General features: G+C 35.6%; 1 protein-coding gene across 1 annotated transcript in view; it reads right to left on the reverse strand.

The window, feature by feature from the left end:
- gusb (glucuronidase, beta) overlaps nucleotides 1-3,281 on the reverse strand; it is a 35,103-nt gene extending 31,822 nt beyond the window's left edge. Inside the window, exon 1 of the mRNA XM_056457226.1 lies at nucleotides 3,005-3,281. Coding sequence (XP_056313201.1) covers nucleotides 3,005-3,223 — 219 coding nt within the window. The 5' untranslated portion in view covers nucleotides 3,224-3,281. The remainder of the gene's footprint in view (nucleotides 1-3,004) is intronic.
- Nucleotides 3,282-17,259: the final 13,978 nt, after the last annotated feature.

Here is a 17,259-nt window from a genome sequence, read left to right on the forward strand (position 1 = left end):
TCTAATAACTGATTTATTTTCTCTTTGTCATGATGACAGTAAATAATATTAGACTAGATATTCTTCAAGACACTTCTATACAGCTTAAAGTGACATTTAAAGGCTTAACTAGGTTAATTAGGTTAACTAGGCAGGTTAGGGTAATTAGGCAAGTTATTGTATAACGATGGTATATTCTGTAGACTATCGAAGAAAAAAATTAGCTTAAAGGGGCTAATAATATTGACCTTAAAATGGTGTTTAAAAAATTAAAAACTGCTTTTATTCTAGCTGAAATAAAACAAATAAGACTTTCTCCAGAAGAAAAAATATGATCAGACATACTGTGAACATTACCTTGCTTGCTCTGTTAAACATCATTTGGGAAATATTAAAAAAAAGAAAAAAAAATCAATGGAGGGCGAATAATTCCGACTTCAACCATAAGTCAACTAAATATATAACACAGCTCTAGTGTTTTTTTGGAGATTTCAATGAAGAAATAATCTTACACATTGTGCCTGTAATATGCATTATTTCATAGCGTAACAGTAGCGGATGCTTTTCTCCAAAAGAGGAACAAAAGCAATTTTTTTAAAGCAAAAGCAAAGGCCAGATTTTTTTACTACTAGATTATGATATTCAATGCATAAATGTAAATACACACTTGACTGATTTTAATATTTACATTTTATAATGTTTAACAAATCAAAACAGTTAGTATTCCTCCTAATAAACACACTTAGGGATGCTTCTTTCTTCACAAGAAACATTACTAAACACACATATTGCAATATTGCACATCAGTTGATTGTGTAAGAGAGAAAAAAGATGTGTGTACACTGACAAAAGTCTTGTCGCCTATCCAAGTTTTAGAAACAGCAAATAATAACTGGACTTCTAGTTGATCATTTGGTATCAGAAGTGGCTTATATGAAAGGTAAAGGCCTCTAGATGAGGCTTATTTGAGCTCAATAAAATCTGATCATGCCTTGATTATTAATGATTTGATTAGGACAGTAAGGTCTGACTCTGCTTAGACTAAAGTCTCATCACTGAACCTTCAATAATGTCCAGTATAGAATATGTGCTCATGCTGCAGTGGAAACAGAATGAATATTGTGTCTGACTCCATCATGAGCTTGGAGGACTGCATCCATACATCTCTGCAATGCCTCAAATCACTGATTAATAAAGTCATCTGGAATGGCAAAGAAAGCCTTCTTGCAGGACTCCCAGAGTTTATCAAGAGTCTTTGTGTTCATTTTCAACGCCTCCTCCTTCATCTTACCCCAGACATGCTCAATAATGTTCATGTCTGGTGACTGGGCTGGCCAATCCTTGATCACCTTGACCTTCTTTGCTTTCAGGAGCTTTGATGTGAAGGCTGAAGTATGAGAAGGAGCGCTATCCTGCTGGAGAATTTGTCCTCTCCTGTGGTTTGTAATGTAATGGGCAGCACAAATGTCTTGATACCTCAGGCTGTTGATGATGCAGATCTCTCGCACACCCCCATACTGAATATAACCCCAAACCATGATGTTTCCTTCACCAAACTTGACTGATTTCTATGAGAATCTTGAGTCCATGCTGGTTCCAGTAGGTCTTCGGCAGCATTTGTGATGATTGGGAGTTATTATTTTGTTGCACTTACAACTAGGATCGATGACAAGGCTTTTTTTCAGATAGTGTACATCTAACAATAAATAATAATTTATAATATGAACATTACAGTTTAAATACCAGTTCTCACTTTCAACTAGAAGCTTATTAATTAAGATATTGGCTGTTTATTAATATTTATAAAGATGATATTCTGCATGATCTTATTTTATATAATTTATCCAACCTAATATCTAAACCCAACTATCACCTTAAAAAATATTAATAAGCAGCAAATTATGAGTTTATGGAGTTAAAATCATAGTTAATGGCTTGTTAATAGTGCAAATTGTACCTTTAAGTAAATTGTGACTGCATAAATATATAAAATATTATGGTAACACTTTAGTTTAACAATTCACACTATTAACAACAGGCTTATTACCTGCTTATTCTTAAAATATTAACTATTTATAAAGTATGACCTTATTATAGACCTTTAATAACTATCAATGAGCAGCACATTAGTAGTTTATTGTGCTAATGGTCTTACTTAATGGTTTGTTAATAATAATGTGAGTTGTACATTAAAATAAAGTGTTACCAATATTATAAATATATGATAAACCTTTTTAAAATGATCATATTTGGGGCTTTGAGGCTTTTAAATGTGTAAACTCCTGCATCCCTGCTGAAAAATCCAGCTTAAACCAGCCTAGGCTGGTTGGCTGGTTTTAGCTGGTCAACCAGGCTGGTTTTAGAGGGGTTTTGGCCACTTCCAGGCTGGTTTCCAGCCATTTCCAGCCTGGTCTTAGCTGGTCAGGCTGGGAGACGACCAGCTAAAACCAGCTTGACCAGCCTAGTCAGGCTGGGAGCCCAGCCTAAACCAGCTATGTCCACCTTAAACCAGGCTGGTCAAGCTGGTTTTAGCTGGATTTAGCTGGTCATTTTCCAGCCTGACCAGCTAAGACCAGGCTGGAAATAGCTGGAAACCAGCCTGGAAATGGCCAAAACCCCTCTAAAACCAGGCTGGTCAACCAGCTAAAACCAGCCAACCAGCCTAAGCTGGTTTAAGCTGGATTTTTCAGCAGGGATATCATTAACTATTTTCATTTATAGCAGAGGTTCAAAGGTCTGAGGTTTTATGTACACTTGAAAACAACCAAAAATTAATTATTAAATAGTTTATGTAAGGAAACATTTTCTGTAAAGCTCTCTCAACACCTCAAATATGATTTTATTGCATTTAGTTATTTATTATTCCACTTATTTTTATGTACTGTTATTATTGATGTATGCATTTTGCTCCTTATATTGCACCTGTTCATTTTGTAACGAGATGTACTGACTATGCCAGGTTGTTGTACATCACTATTATTAAAACACTAAAATTAAAAGTGTGTGGCGTCAGATGTGACGTCACCTCCTCCAAAGGTCTGCTGAACCACTGCTCCTCGAATCCGCGGTTCCGGTTGTCCGACAGATCGGCTCGGAAGCTCCACAGGCCGCTCACATCCTTGACTTCTCTGCTCGGGGAGTCTATGGGAAACAACATCCCGCCCTGCAGAGCCCGACACCGGCTGCAAATCGCGGCCAGCAGCGCACATTTCACCGCCAGCCCCGCTACAGCTGAGCCCGTCATGATCTGCTCCGGTCAACCGCGTGGTCTGTTTACAATCCGAACACTGCACTTCCGCTTGGCACGTGACGTCAGAGCGCGTCATTCCACTTCCTCGTCACACGCGCAGACACTCCCACACAGCAATGTTTTTTTCTTTACTAATAATGTAAAGAAAATATCTTTTAAATTATTACATAACATTTACCCTGTCAAAAATTTCTTAAAGAAAAAAACGTTCAGATTTTGCCACAAAATGCTTATTTTGTCAGAATAACAATGAAACTCTTACAACTTATTTTGGTCACAGGAGGGCGAATAGTTTTGCCTTAAACTGTACATTAAAATGGTCTAGATGAAGCCAAATTTGAGTTCATTTTCTTCAAGAAACTAAGCACTGTTGCACAAGTCTGGAGAAAATTGTTAATAAAAAAGCAAAGAAGACTTGTAATATTCTTCAGGAATATAAGATTTTTAATTAATGAATGTACTGTATGTACTCTTCCATATGTTTTGTATATTGTTGTATATTATTGTATAATTCTGTATTTTTTGGGGTGACGCAGTGGCACAGTGAGTAGCACTGTCGCCTCACAGCAAGAAGGTCGTTGGTTTGAGCCTCGGCTGGGCCAGTTGGCATTTCTGTGTGGAGTTTGCATGTTCTGCCCGTGTTGGCGTGGGTTTCCTCCGGGTGCTCCAAAGTCCAAAAACATGTGGTGCAGGTGAATTGGGTAAGCTAAAATTGTTCGTAGTGTGTGTGTGTGTGTGAGAGTGAGTGTGTATGGATGTTTCCCAGAGATGGATTGCAGCTGGAAGGGCATCTGCTGCGTAAAACTGTGGTTTCATGCACAGTCCAAACACATGCATAGAGGAATTGAGGAACTGAATTGGCTGTAGTGTGTGTGTATGGGTGTTTCCCAGTACTGGGTTGCAGCTGGAAGGGCATCTGCTGCATAAAACATGTGCTGGATAAGTTGGCGGTTCATTCTGCTGTGGCGACCCCTGATTAATAAAGGGACTAAGCCGAAAAGAAAATGAATGAATAACACAAGTACAACCTCCTGGTACAGGGATCTTGATATAACCAAATCCTATGTTGGTAAAATTTGTTTTACAATGTATTATATTGTATAATAATAATTTTATTACTAAGAATAATAATAATAAAGCTATTCGTGCTCTTTTCTGAACAGAAATCATATATCCAGTTTCACTGGATGTCTTTATTTAAGGTAAATCGATTTGCTGCATGAAGAAAAGCGTACGCACACACACCTTTGTTAGGAGTGGTCTATTAATTATTTCTATAGCTAAATTTATTTACATATGAATTTAACGAATAATTCTATACGAAAATTATATTTAAATTATATTTTAGATTATATACAGACTTAAAAACTGAATAAAAGTGAAAAAACAGCGTCATACTCCTCTTTAAAATCAAACATATAATAGTGCAGGTATAGTTTTGACCACGAGAGGGAGACAAATGATTACTCTTCAGTTTACCTGCCTTCAGTTCACACTGCCAAAACGTTTATATTCTGTTATTGTATAATATATTCACGCAAAATAATGACTACGAATTTCGTTTGTATTATTACACAAAAATAAATAAAATAAAATACTGTACAACAATAATTACAGCTTGTACATTAGTCTACTGTGAGGGATGGGTTTAGGGTTGCAGTAGTGGTAAATTACCAAAAATACACATCTACATAACATAAATATTTCTTTATTTTATTTTATTATTTGTTTTGCTGAACATATAGTAATGTAAAACAACTTGGCAGTATCAGTACATCTTTACATTATAATAAGCAGCAGAAAACGTGCAAGAAAGGAACAAAAATAGGCTACATATATAAAAGTAATAATGATAATGACAATATTACATATAGTCTAGATAAAATAAATGTAAAAAATGTAAGTTAATTTTTTATACGTACATTTTTAATAAAATTAATACAAAAATGAAATAAAGTTTTTTTCTTTATAATAAAATGTATTTAATTAATTATTACTCATGCACATTTTGTATATTTGTGTTTATACCTACCCCCTTGCCTGTAAATATTTATTGTAAAATGTCATATGCTGTTCTTTGAATAAATAAAAAATAAATAAATAATAATAATTCTTGTTAACTTTCGGCCGCAGCTGTATCTGGATAAAGTCTAGAAGGGATACAGTTGCTGATACTCGCTGATGATTAACAATAATTAATACATTTAAATTACTGTGAGGGTTGGAATTAGGGTTAGGCTAGAGGAAGCTGGTAATAAAATTCAATTAATAAGTAATTTAATAAGCTATATAAATAATTCTCGTTAACTTCCGGCCGCAGCTGTATCTGAGGCTACAGGTGTTTCGTGTTTGTTTTCTCTAGTGCCACTCTCAGTTCTCGGGGAATCGTGTGATTTTTACCTCAGGTCAACATGGGAAGATTTCTGGAAAGTTTCACACATAGTTTGAGGTAAGTTTGTCTTAAATTTGTGTTAATTAACTTGTATTAACTGTAAAATAGTGATAAAATAGTGGGTTTTTGGTGATTCCAGAATGGCGGCGCACCATTGGTGACCCTCATTAGTGTAGCTGGCGGGCGGGAATTCATTTATATACTATTATGGCGATATTTATACATATATATATATATATATATATATATATATATATATATATATATATATATATATATATATATATATATATATATATATATATATATATATATATATATATATATACAGTGTTGTGCAAGTTACTTCCAAACTGTAATACATTACAGATTACTTATTACTGTGATTTAAAAGTAATCCCTTACCTTACAATATTACTGTCTCAAAATTGTAATATGTTACATTACTCTTATATTACTTTTTAGTTACTTTCACCAAAACAACTACAGAATTAGAACTTAACATTCTAAAATGACTAAATGTACTGCAGAGCATTTAACATCCAGTAGAAAGCGATATGATGTAGCAGAATGACGGTGACCTATCCAGGCTACTAACAATATAGTATATATTTGGCAACGTGAAGGTTTAAGACAATGCAAGAAAAGATAAGAGCCAGAATCACAAATGATCAAAGTCTGTTGAAAGTATGGTAAAGGTAAAGTGATTATCTGGCAATATCTGTGAATAGCTTGGCTATTTTCATATTAGACACAACAGGCCTATATGTAAACTCCAATGCCATGACCAGATGCATTTTTTTTTCTTAATCTTGCCATTATTCTATTCACTTTAAATTCAGGTTCACAACACAAAACTGTCATGCACAAAGTGAGCATGATGAACATTGCTTTCTCAATATAATGCTCGTGCACCGATTTCCTCTGTGGACAAAACTGCTTGTGAGCTCTCAAATATACGCTGCTCGCGTGCAAATTTTCTCATGCTCTCTCAAATATGCACTGCTCACGCACAAAATTTCTTGTGCGCTCACAGTACACTACTCGCTCAGTGAGATTATATGCAGACTCACAATTTGTGTCTTGTGTTCCCTCTTCCTTTCATGCTTTTTGATATATTTATATTTGTACACTATTTATTAACAATAACCAAAATACTAAAATAGACTTACATATAAATTTTTTAATCTAATCCACTATAACCTTTTTTGTTGTTTGTTATTTGATGAAATATTTCCAGTTTCAAACACTTAAGACACAGAGAAAAGAAGTTGAATGCAAAGAATACATTTTTAAAAAACATTTATTAAACATCCAAAAGGTGCACCATACTAATCAAATAAAACAACATTTAAACAAAAATATAACGAATGCAAGCAGAAATGTAACCGATAAAAATAGGGGAAAACTTGATGAGGTATTATAGCCTACTGAACTACTCACTCCTCAAATAAATCTCACTATCAATCCCATTTTATCATGGCAACTAAAACAAATTGAACAGGTCTCTGTTGTCTTCCACATTGCTGATGAGATTGTGGAGGACATTTTCCCTGTCATGTACAGTGTTTTGAACAGTTCTACAGTAAAGTACTTCAATTAATCAGTTGTGCTAATACTAGTTGCTATGGTAACACAAGCGTAATATAAACAAATTACCCAGTGCTGTAGTTTTTTTTTACAATATAGGGTATACTATACTACAATTCACCACACTTTACTGTAGTAAAACTACACTTTGTATTTCATTTTATCAGTTCACTATTCTTAATACTAGTTTGCTGAAGCATTCATTAACAAATTGTAAATAATACTAGCCTAAAACATAGGCAGTATATCTAACAGTCAAAAACACAAGTATTTATTATAGAATTTATCATAACCTTTTAGTGTTTCGTGTATTGCTAATAAATACCGTAGCAATATATAAACCATATCAACATTCTTGGGATAACCAATTGAACAGGAGGATCTCTGGAGAGCAAAAGCACGAAAAGAAGAGGAATCATGAGGCACAAAATGTGAGTCTGCATCATCTGACGGAGCCAGAGCAGATCATTCGCACGTGAGCAGCCGTGTTTTGAGTGCATGCGACTGCGAAAAAAAAATTGCGGTCGAGTTGTCCACGAACAGAGAATTACATGAATGCGCTCTTGTAAAACTGCGCTTACGACTGTTGTCAGTGAAATAACGCCATATGCACATACGCGAATGTACTGTCTTCTGCTCATCTATTTTGCCGCTCTTCCGCTGCACGTCAGGGCTTTACCTTACTGTGAACCGGGCTGAGCCAATAGCCTCGGACCTCGAGCTCAGAGGCTGAAATCATTCCGCGTTCAAAGTAAAAAAGTTCCAATAGCCAGAGGGAGATTAATGACAACACGCGCATGTATTCGCTAACCACGAACAGAAAATAGAACTTACTTGCGGTATTTTTTATTTGGTAATGTCTTGCGGGCGAAAAGTTTGTTGTAACGCACGCGTTACTGAACATGTACCGAGTAAAATATTACTGAAAATGCATAAGTAATGCCTTACACTACTGCGTTACAGGAAAATGTAATACATTACTGTAATACATTACTTTTGTAACGCATTACTCCCAACACTGTATATATATATATATATATATCCCTGCTGAAAAATCTAGCCTAGGCTGGTTGTTAGCTGGTTGACCAGCCTGGTCTGGACCAGGCTGGAAAATGACCAGTTAACTCCAGCTAAAACCAGCCTGACCAGCCTGGTTTAAGCTGGACATAGCTGGTTTTGGCTGGGCTCCCAGCCTGGCTAGGCTGGTCAAGCTGGTTTTAGGTGGTCATCTCCCAGCGTGACCAGCTAAGACCAGGCTGGAAATGGCTGGAAACCAGCCTGGAAATGGCCAAAACACCTCTAAAACCAGGCTGGTCGACCAGCTAAAACCAGCCAACCAGCCTAGGTTGGTTTAAGCAGTTTTTTTCAGTAGGGTATATATAAAAATAATGATATTTAAATTAATAAGCTACAGTACATTTTATGATCAAGTACATCAGTGGCGTTAACTAGAGTGACAGTGCCAGCTTTGTATGATAAAATGACTAAAACTAAGTGTAGGCCTACAGAAATAAACAAACTGAATATCAGATCAAGTAATATGCAAAACCCTTATACTTTTTTTGACTTATAAGCAGTTTGTTTTTGTACTGAAATATTCAGGTGAGTGTGCACTTATAACTTTGTATTTTAAGCAGTTTGTTTTGTTAATGATACTGAATTAGTGTGTTGTGAATGTCAGCAGCTTGTTGACAAACATTTTACTACTGAAATCTGGTTAAAAAAAACGGTAAATAGATACTTAAAATATAAAAGAGAAGTTTATTTATATGCTATCATTTATACAAGCTCATTAAAAAAATAAAATAAATTAGACCAAAAGTAATTGACATAAATATGATTAAAATGTTACGAAAATAAAACAATTAGTACGATATAAAAAGATGCAACAGTAACATGACACTAATATGACTTGATGTTTCCCAATAATTAGTCGTTTGACCACAGAAAAGTGTTATATTATTGTCTTGTGGTGTTTAAACTAGAATGGCAGTGCCAGATTTGGATGATAAAATGACTAAAACTACAAGTGTAGGACTACAGAAATAAACAAACAGGCCTAATGGGAATATCAGATCAAATAATATGCAAATCCCTACTATATTTTTTGACTTTTAAGCAGTTTGTTTTTGTACTGAAATATTCAGGTGAGTGTGCACTTAAACATTTTAAGCAGTTTGTTTTGTTAATGATAATGAATTAGTGTGTTGTGAACGTCAGCAGCTTGTTGACAAACATTTTACTACTGAAATCTGGTTTAAAAACAGTAAATAAATACAAAAAAATACAAAAAGAGACGTTTATTTACAGGATATGCCATCATTTATACAAGCTCACAAATGAAATCAATTACACCAAAAGCTCTTTATAAATATTATTAAAATGTTCTAAAAATGGGTGGCATGGTGGCTCAGTGGTTAGCACTGTCACCTCACAGCAAGAAGTTCGCTGGTTCGAGCCTCGGCTGGGTCAGTTGGCATTTCTGTGTAGAGTTTGCAACTACTCCCTGTGTTGGCGTGGGTTTGCTCCGGTTTCACGCACAGTCCAAACACATGCATAGGGGAATTGATGAACTGAATTGGCTGTAGTGTGTGTGAATGGGTGTGTATGGGTGTTTCCCAGTACTGGGTTGCAGCTGAAAGGGCATCCGCTGTGTAAAACATATGCTGGATAAGCCCAAGGAAAATGAATGAATGTTACAAAAATTATAAAATAAATACAATTTCAAAACATCGCAACAGTGCAATTTAATGGTACTCTAAAAAGACTTGAGGTGAACAAATAATTAGTAGTTATAGCACAGAAGAAGTGTTATATTCTTGATAACGGTGTGTGATAAATGGTTCTTCACAAGACTTTAACCTGTCTGCTGTGTATACAAGAATTGGATTTACATTGGACTAAAAACCCTCAGTGAATGCAGAAATAGGACTTCATCATGTCTGCTTGTGTCTGAAGTCCAACGAATTTTATTATTACAGTATTAAGACGTTTAGGACGGTTCAGAAGATTGAGTTTGAGTTTTAATCACTCGCTGTCTGCTGAGACTTAAACACAGATCCTGAAGCTGTTTTTTAGTGAGAGTGAGCATCTGATAAATCTTGCATTGTATTTGTCAAAGCATGATTTATTTATTTGGATCTGATTTCTTCAAGTTGAGATGAAAGCTGCTGTAGCTTTTTAGTAGATCACCCTCTACTGTCACAGAGCAATGGCAGTATTTTGCTTGTTTTTATTCTTTCATAGACAAATACAAGGTTAATTTCCTGTCTGAGTGATTTCCCAGCAGTTTTCTGTGAAAACACTGTGATTCTCTCATCACAAGTAAATATGACCCTGAAGGTCATTTTCCAACATTTTTAACCAGTGATGCTGACACATTACATGAACTCTGGACTGTTTTTTGGAACCCTTCTAATTTTAATTGTAAGAACATTGAATACAAACATGCACAAATAATAAGAAATATAAGTATAATTCATATAATTAAAAGTACTTTGTGAAACATTGCAAATTGATTTACTTAAAAAAAGTTTTGTTGTATGAAATTTCTAAGCACACATATAATAGCAGTCTTAATAGTTTTAACCCTTCTGAATGGAGTTTAATTTGCATTTGATTCATGAACCCATTATATTTATTTCTTTGAAAAGTTTTTCAAACTTAATTTTGTTTTTATGAATGTTCACTTTTTCAGATTGGAATTTTGTTTAGTAGTTTTAGCAGTTTGTTCATTACTAGATTTACTCCCAAATATTTGTTAGAAACAATTTTTGATATGAAAAAAATATGTTGATAATTTTATATAAGCATATTAGATACTTTAACATCCTCCATAAATGCCTGAATCCAAAATAACCCAAATATCATAACATTTTTAAATTGTCTCTCTTTAAAAAATATATATATATTTGTAAAACAAAAATAAATAAATAAATGTATTCATTTATTTCAGATGTTTATTTTTAATTTTTAAATTGATTTTAATTGTTTTACATTGATCTAATTTAATCAGTATGTATTTATTTATATATGTTATAAATGAATGTATTTATTTAGTCCTATATATATTTATTTTTCTATCATTTATTTGCATGTCATAATAAAATTCATTTATTAATTAATATATAATTACTTTTATTGATTATTGTTACTTTTTTGATTTATTTATTTACAATTTATGTGGATATTAATGTATTTCTCTCAGATAAAAATTAACATAACGTACTGTATTATTAGGAAGATAAAGCATTTATTTGCATATTCATTAATGAATTTTTTCACTCATTCATTCTCCATTAAACTACATACATTTTCATGTATATTCCATATCTCAATCACAAATTGGTTCACTTGTCTTCAGCTGTTTATGGTTATTACTATGAAGAAAAACTGCAATGCTTTAATCTAAATGGCTTATATAGATAAACATTTAAGTCATATGCAAATCTTGAGACCGTAAGCTTCAGACGGGTGTGTGTGGATGCTCTGAGATTCTCCAAATAACCAGTGTGTGTGATTTACATTTGCATTAGAGCAGATTGTCCTTCAGCCGCAGGCTTTGAGAAACACAGTCAGGAGAATCTGCAGATCTTCACCCCCCACTGCTGTTATTAAAACTCAAAGTGCTTCAGAAACTCTCTTTTTAGCTTTCAGTCTGGCCTTTAGAGTCTGACCCAGTTTCTGTGTGCAAAAAACTTACTTGGGCTTTTGTGGAGTTTAAAACGTTCGCCTAAAAACATCCGATATAACATGAGGTCAGGCAGCTGCTGACAGCACAGCTTTTTAAAGTCCCTGTGAAAGTTAAATAGTTTTAGATGTTAGTATTAGTGATGGGTCATTCTTAAATGTGACTCAAGAACGATGAGACCCCTTAGGGAGTGATTCGTTTATTTGCACATGTGCACATTTGTGCAGGTGGAGGAGAAGGTTAGTTCATTTTTTGAGTCCTCTAACGGGTTTGAGTCGTTTGAGAAGCCAATCATATGCATTTACAGCCACACAAAAGATTTGATCCGGTTATCTCTTGAGTCTTCGGTTTTGAGTCATCTCTTTACATGCTCTCACGTAATGAATGAAGGACTCAAAAACCCAAAGACTCAAAAGTTGAACCAATCATGGGTGTTTCCGGCTCGGACTGTCAGTGTGAACGAACAACTCAAATTTGAAGACCTGCCAGAAGAGGTAAGCAGAGCTAATTATAGATAAAACACCAGTTAAAGAGCCCCTATTTTGCTTTATAAAAGGTCATATTTCGGTTTTGGGGGTCTCCAACAACAGGCTGATATGCGTGCAAGGTCAAATAACCCTTTCATGGTCTTATAATCTGCATTTATTTTTACCTAATTATCCCAGCGACTCTCATTCAACGACTCAACTCAGCGATACTTTTGTTCCCAAACCCCTCCTTGGAGCGAAGCTAATCTGTGCTGATTGGTCCGATGACCCAGTCTGTTTCGATTGGTCGACTGCGTTCAGCATAAGACAGAGAGAAAAGCCCACCATGGCTATGAAATAGCAGCCAGAGAGTATATGGGAGCCCAATCCAGGAATGTAATAAATCAGTGCAGTTAAACAACAGCATCTACTCTACTCTTAACCTGAACCCCAAGTAATAACAACGACACGCATTCAGTATTAATCCACACAGTGGCAAAAGCTGAACTATTTTTAAACTTGACCGCGCAGCTTGTGTGTAGGAACAGCTGATGGTGGCAAACAGCAGAGGATCGCCAGTTCAGAAACGCACTTAAAATCGATAAAGGAGGAAGCACCTGTCACGTTTTTAACATGGTTTTGGATGCGATATGTAAAGAGCCCCATACAGATTTAACCTGAGAGATACAGTATAAGCACTGATCTATAATAGATACGTGATTACAAGTTGTGCAGGGTGATTACAACTTATAACACACGATTAAAGACATATTTTGCAAACTACACAAAACGAGGCAACAATTTTAATGACACTTATATTTTCTGATCCGGAGGAAGAAGAAACTGGTCCATATGAACTGTAAAAGTTACTGACAAAGTCCCTGTCAAAGTCTGACAGAGTCCCATAGTCACTACTGCTCCTTCAATAGCAAACAGCCGGCGAATCCCGCACTGCAGCGTAGGTTATTGTATCAATCATCAGAGAAATGACAGGAGTAAACACAGCACTTGATTGGCTATACTGTGGTGTTGTGAAAATGAACTTTAACCCTTTATTCCCCGCAGCCGAATCTCCATCTGTTGGTGATCGTCATCTTCAGTTATGATCAGTCCTGTGATCCCCGGCACCTCCGCTAGTGTCTGAATTGAAAGTGCATACACATTTTACGAGAACTGGAAGTACATATTTGGTGATGTACCGTATCGACGTCGATGCGATCAAAAGATCCGAACCCAACTCGATTCCTTTATTCGACTCTGAGTCAAATATTTCACTAAAGAATCAATAGTTTTAAGCATGCTGCACCTTTAGATTTAAACCTCAGCTGGATGTTTTCATTCACTCGCTGTGTTACACACTGCATGAAGCTCATTTTCAAAAAAAACACAATAGGGGCGCTTTAATCAAATGAAGAATTATTTTTCTTTCTTAGTAACATATTATGTAGTAGCATTCTAGTGCCAACGTGTTTGTAGTGTGATAAATGTTTGGGCTAGTTGTAGATTAGTTTGGAAGCATCGTAACATTTTAATGTTATTTTGGCCAATGAAATGAATTGACGATTCGCTTATCTTGATGAACGAGACTCGAAAGATCCAAATGATCCGTAAAATGATCCGAACTTCCCATCACCTACTTAGTATGTTAGATTTAAATATATATTTAAGCTAGTGCTTCAAAACAGTGCTAAAAATACGTCTATGTCCAACATCCAACCAAATATAAACGTCTAATGATGTTACAGCTTGACGTTGTGTGGACCTTACCACTATTGACATTTCGGGCGTTGGATTTTGGTTGCCATACCTGATGAATAAATGTCAGTATTTGACGTCAATATGATGTTGATTTTTAAATGTTGGGTTGACGTTGGATTTTGGTTACTTTCTAACAACCTAAAATCAACCAAATATCAACGTCATTTGACGTCATTATTGGACATCAGAATAACTCCGTCCTTAGACGCTGACTAGACATTGAATTTTGGTCAGCTGACATCACAACCTAAATCTAACCTAATATTAACATCTTATGATGTTGTGTGCCTGCAGGGCAATAACTAGATGCACTACAGAATGTTACGTTTACACACATATGCACAAATTACATGTAAACGCATCAGCTTTTACAGCGTAATACTCACTACTCATTACTCTTGAGTACTTTTGGAAGAGCTACTTTTTACTCATACTTTGAGTAATATTTACAACAGATACTTTTACTCTACTTGCACTACATTTTTAGGCAAGTAATGGTACTTTTACTTGAGTATGATTTTTCAGTACTCTTTCCACCACTGCATTCAATTCAAGTCTGTTCAAAGCTGTTCAAGTCATGATATTCCCTGTAAAATAACATTAACTAATATACAGTCACATGACTGATACCACATTTAAAATCCCCCTCCCTCATCTCTGGATTGAGTCTCCTGCTGCGATTGTTGTGTTTTGTGTGTGTGTGTGTGTGTGCGGACTAGCTGCTTTTTCTGGATTCAATTGAGTGAATAAGTCAGAAACCCTCAGTTATGACTGATGCGCTGTGACAGAGTGGGTGTGTGTGTGTGGGGATTGACGTAATGAGGGATGCTTGCGACAGCGATCTGTCTCTGAGATGACTGAAAATTAGAAATGAGTGAAAGTGTAATTCTTCCTGATGCCTCAAACGCTCGCTTGTGTCTGACTCACAGAAACATGCCGATTAAAGCCTCCTCGCGTCCTGCTGCTCAATGATGCTGGAACATTTCATCAGTTCATAATTAAATGCTTGTGTGTAATGAGTGATCAGGCCTGTAGCAAGCATGATCAATGCTGAGTTTTTGTTTTTTTTTCTCCAAAAGTGGAATTTGCTTGCAATTATTCCTGTTATTTTAATTGTCATGTTAATTATGAGGCTTAAATATTGCATTTCAGTGGCATTATGTGTACTCCATTTGTGGTGTAATGGATCACAATATACGGTTCCTATCACCATTATAGTTTACTAGTCACAGATCGGACCATTTTTCAGATCAGCCAGAAAGGGGAGGAGACAAATGTAATTTGCTTTCCGTTTATTACAGAAACAGCACTGCAAGACACTTTTGGTTTTAACAAACAGAACTGAGAACCTGTAATTTTTATTAAAAATGACATGAAGAAATAATCAGCTGAATACAAATAAATAGTAAAATATTCAGTGCTGTGAAAAACTGCTGCTATCACTGTTGCTGATAATGCTAAAAGTAGAAATCTAACATTATAATGTGAACAACCCATATTTATTTTTAGTCTCATTCAATAAATGATTCAGTTCTTCACATGAATACAGTATTCATGTTTCATTGCTAGATGATCATTATTGAAGAATTATTCAGTGGCATATTTTTGATGGCTGGTTGTCGCCACCTACTGGTTAAATAATGTAATTGCTGCCTACATCTATCATTTTTGAGCGTCAAGTTAAATGCATATGATGGTGATTTTTAATCTTTACCATAAACATCAGTGGTTTTATCTAAACTATAACCTGTTCTCCCAGTACTTCTGTGTTATTTGACTATTTGTAACTTCAAAATTAACTCAAGACTAAAGACTGAATCTTTCAATGTGTGTTTCAAACACAGATTTGAATGCAGCAATTCGAAGGATTAATAAGCATCTGCAAATCAACATCATCTATACTTTGTTGCGTGGGTGTTGAGATCCCGATCTTTTAACGATTGATCGTGCAGCTCACACTGAATCCGTTTATGCAGGCTATACAAGTAGTGACCTTTAATAACACCTTTAATAACCTAAGAAACCCACCACATCCCCAATAACCCACCACAACTTCTTCTGTCATCATTATATTTCACAGACTTGCTTTCATTTGTGATTTGAATGATGCGAGAGGCGATCTCTCTGCAATTATTACAAATATAGGATTAATCTGACAGTAAAAAATGTATTAATCCGCAGGCCACGTGTGTTCCGAACCATGGGTTGTCATCCATACGAATCACAGATCAACCCTGATCCATTAAACCTCTGCTAATTTGTGCTTGGAAGCTTGTCAGCTGATATTGTGTAGGCTTTACCTTGTGCAAATATCATCATTATTATAACTGCTGCCCTTTTAAAGTACACATATGTGCTTGAATAAGGGGTTTAAACACACTTGTATGGCAGCAGTCTGCAAATATACCTACCCTTTAATGATAAACATGAATTAATTGTATTGATAATAATCAGACTTGATCAAAACAGTCTGCAGAAACACTTTGATTGACATTCCCCTTTTGTATGAGTCATCAGAGGGGGAAAGCCACACCCACTAGTGTCCATTTCTCCCTCATTAGCATAAACAGCAGCCCTGAGTGAGAAGCAGCCGTCTGTCCATTAGCCATTAGAGTGTTTGAGCTGCTGAAGATAATGTCAGCATAGACTAAGAGGATTATAGCGACAGGAGTCTCCATAGACTGACAGAAGCATGAAGCACGCTTGATGACAACATTCTCACACAGATAACGTTAGTCCTATTTCGAATCTGCCACTAATCTGATGCATATGCATTTGTAGCTCCGCCCTCTTCTGAAAAGAGCACGATCTCATTTGAATTTAAAGCGACAGTCACCAAAACACCACAATCAGGATCAAAGTAGAAAACATGGTTTGTGAGCTGAAACCAAACACACACACACACACACACACACACACACACACACACACACACACACACACACACACACACACTCTCTAGAGAGATCACTATTTTAAATCTTGTAAAAAGAGGCATAATAGGTCTCCTTAAAATTGAATAGGGCTATGTCTAGCATTGATGAACTGCTTAAGCAAAAGAAGTCGTCAGAGTTGTTTTTGGAGCATGTGTCCCATTAAGCCCCAGTGTCCTGGCATCAGTGTGAGCCTGCTG

This window comes from Danio aesculapii, chromosome 5 (genome assembly GCF_903798145.1).
Source record: "Danio aesculapii chromosome 5, fDanAes4.1, whole genome shotgun sequence".
Lineage (NCBI taxonomy): Eukaryota > Metazoa > Chordata > Actinopteri > Cypriniformes > Danionidae > Danio > Danio aesculapii.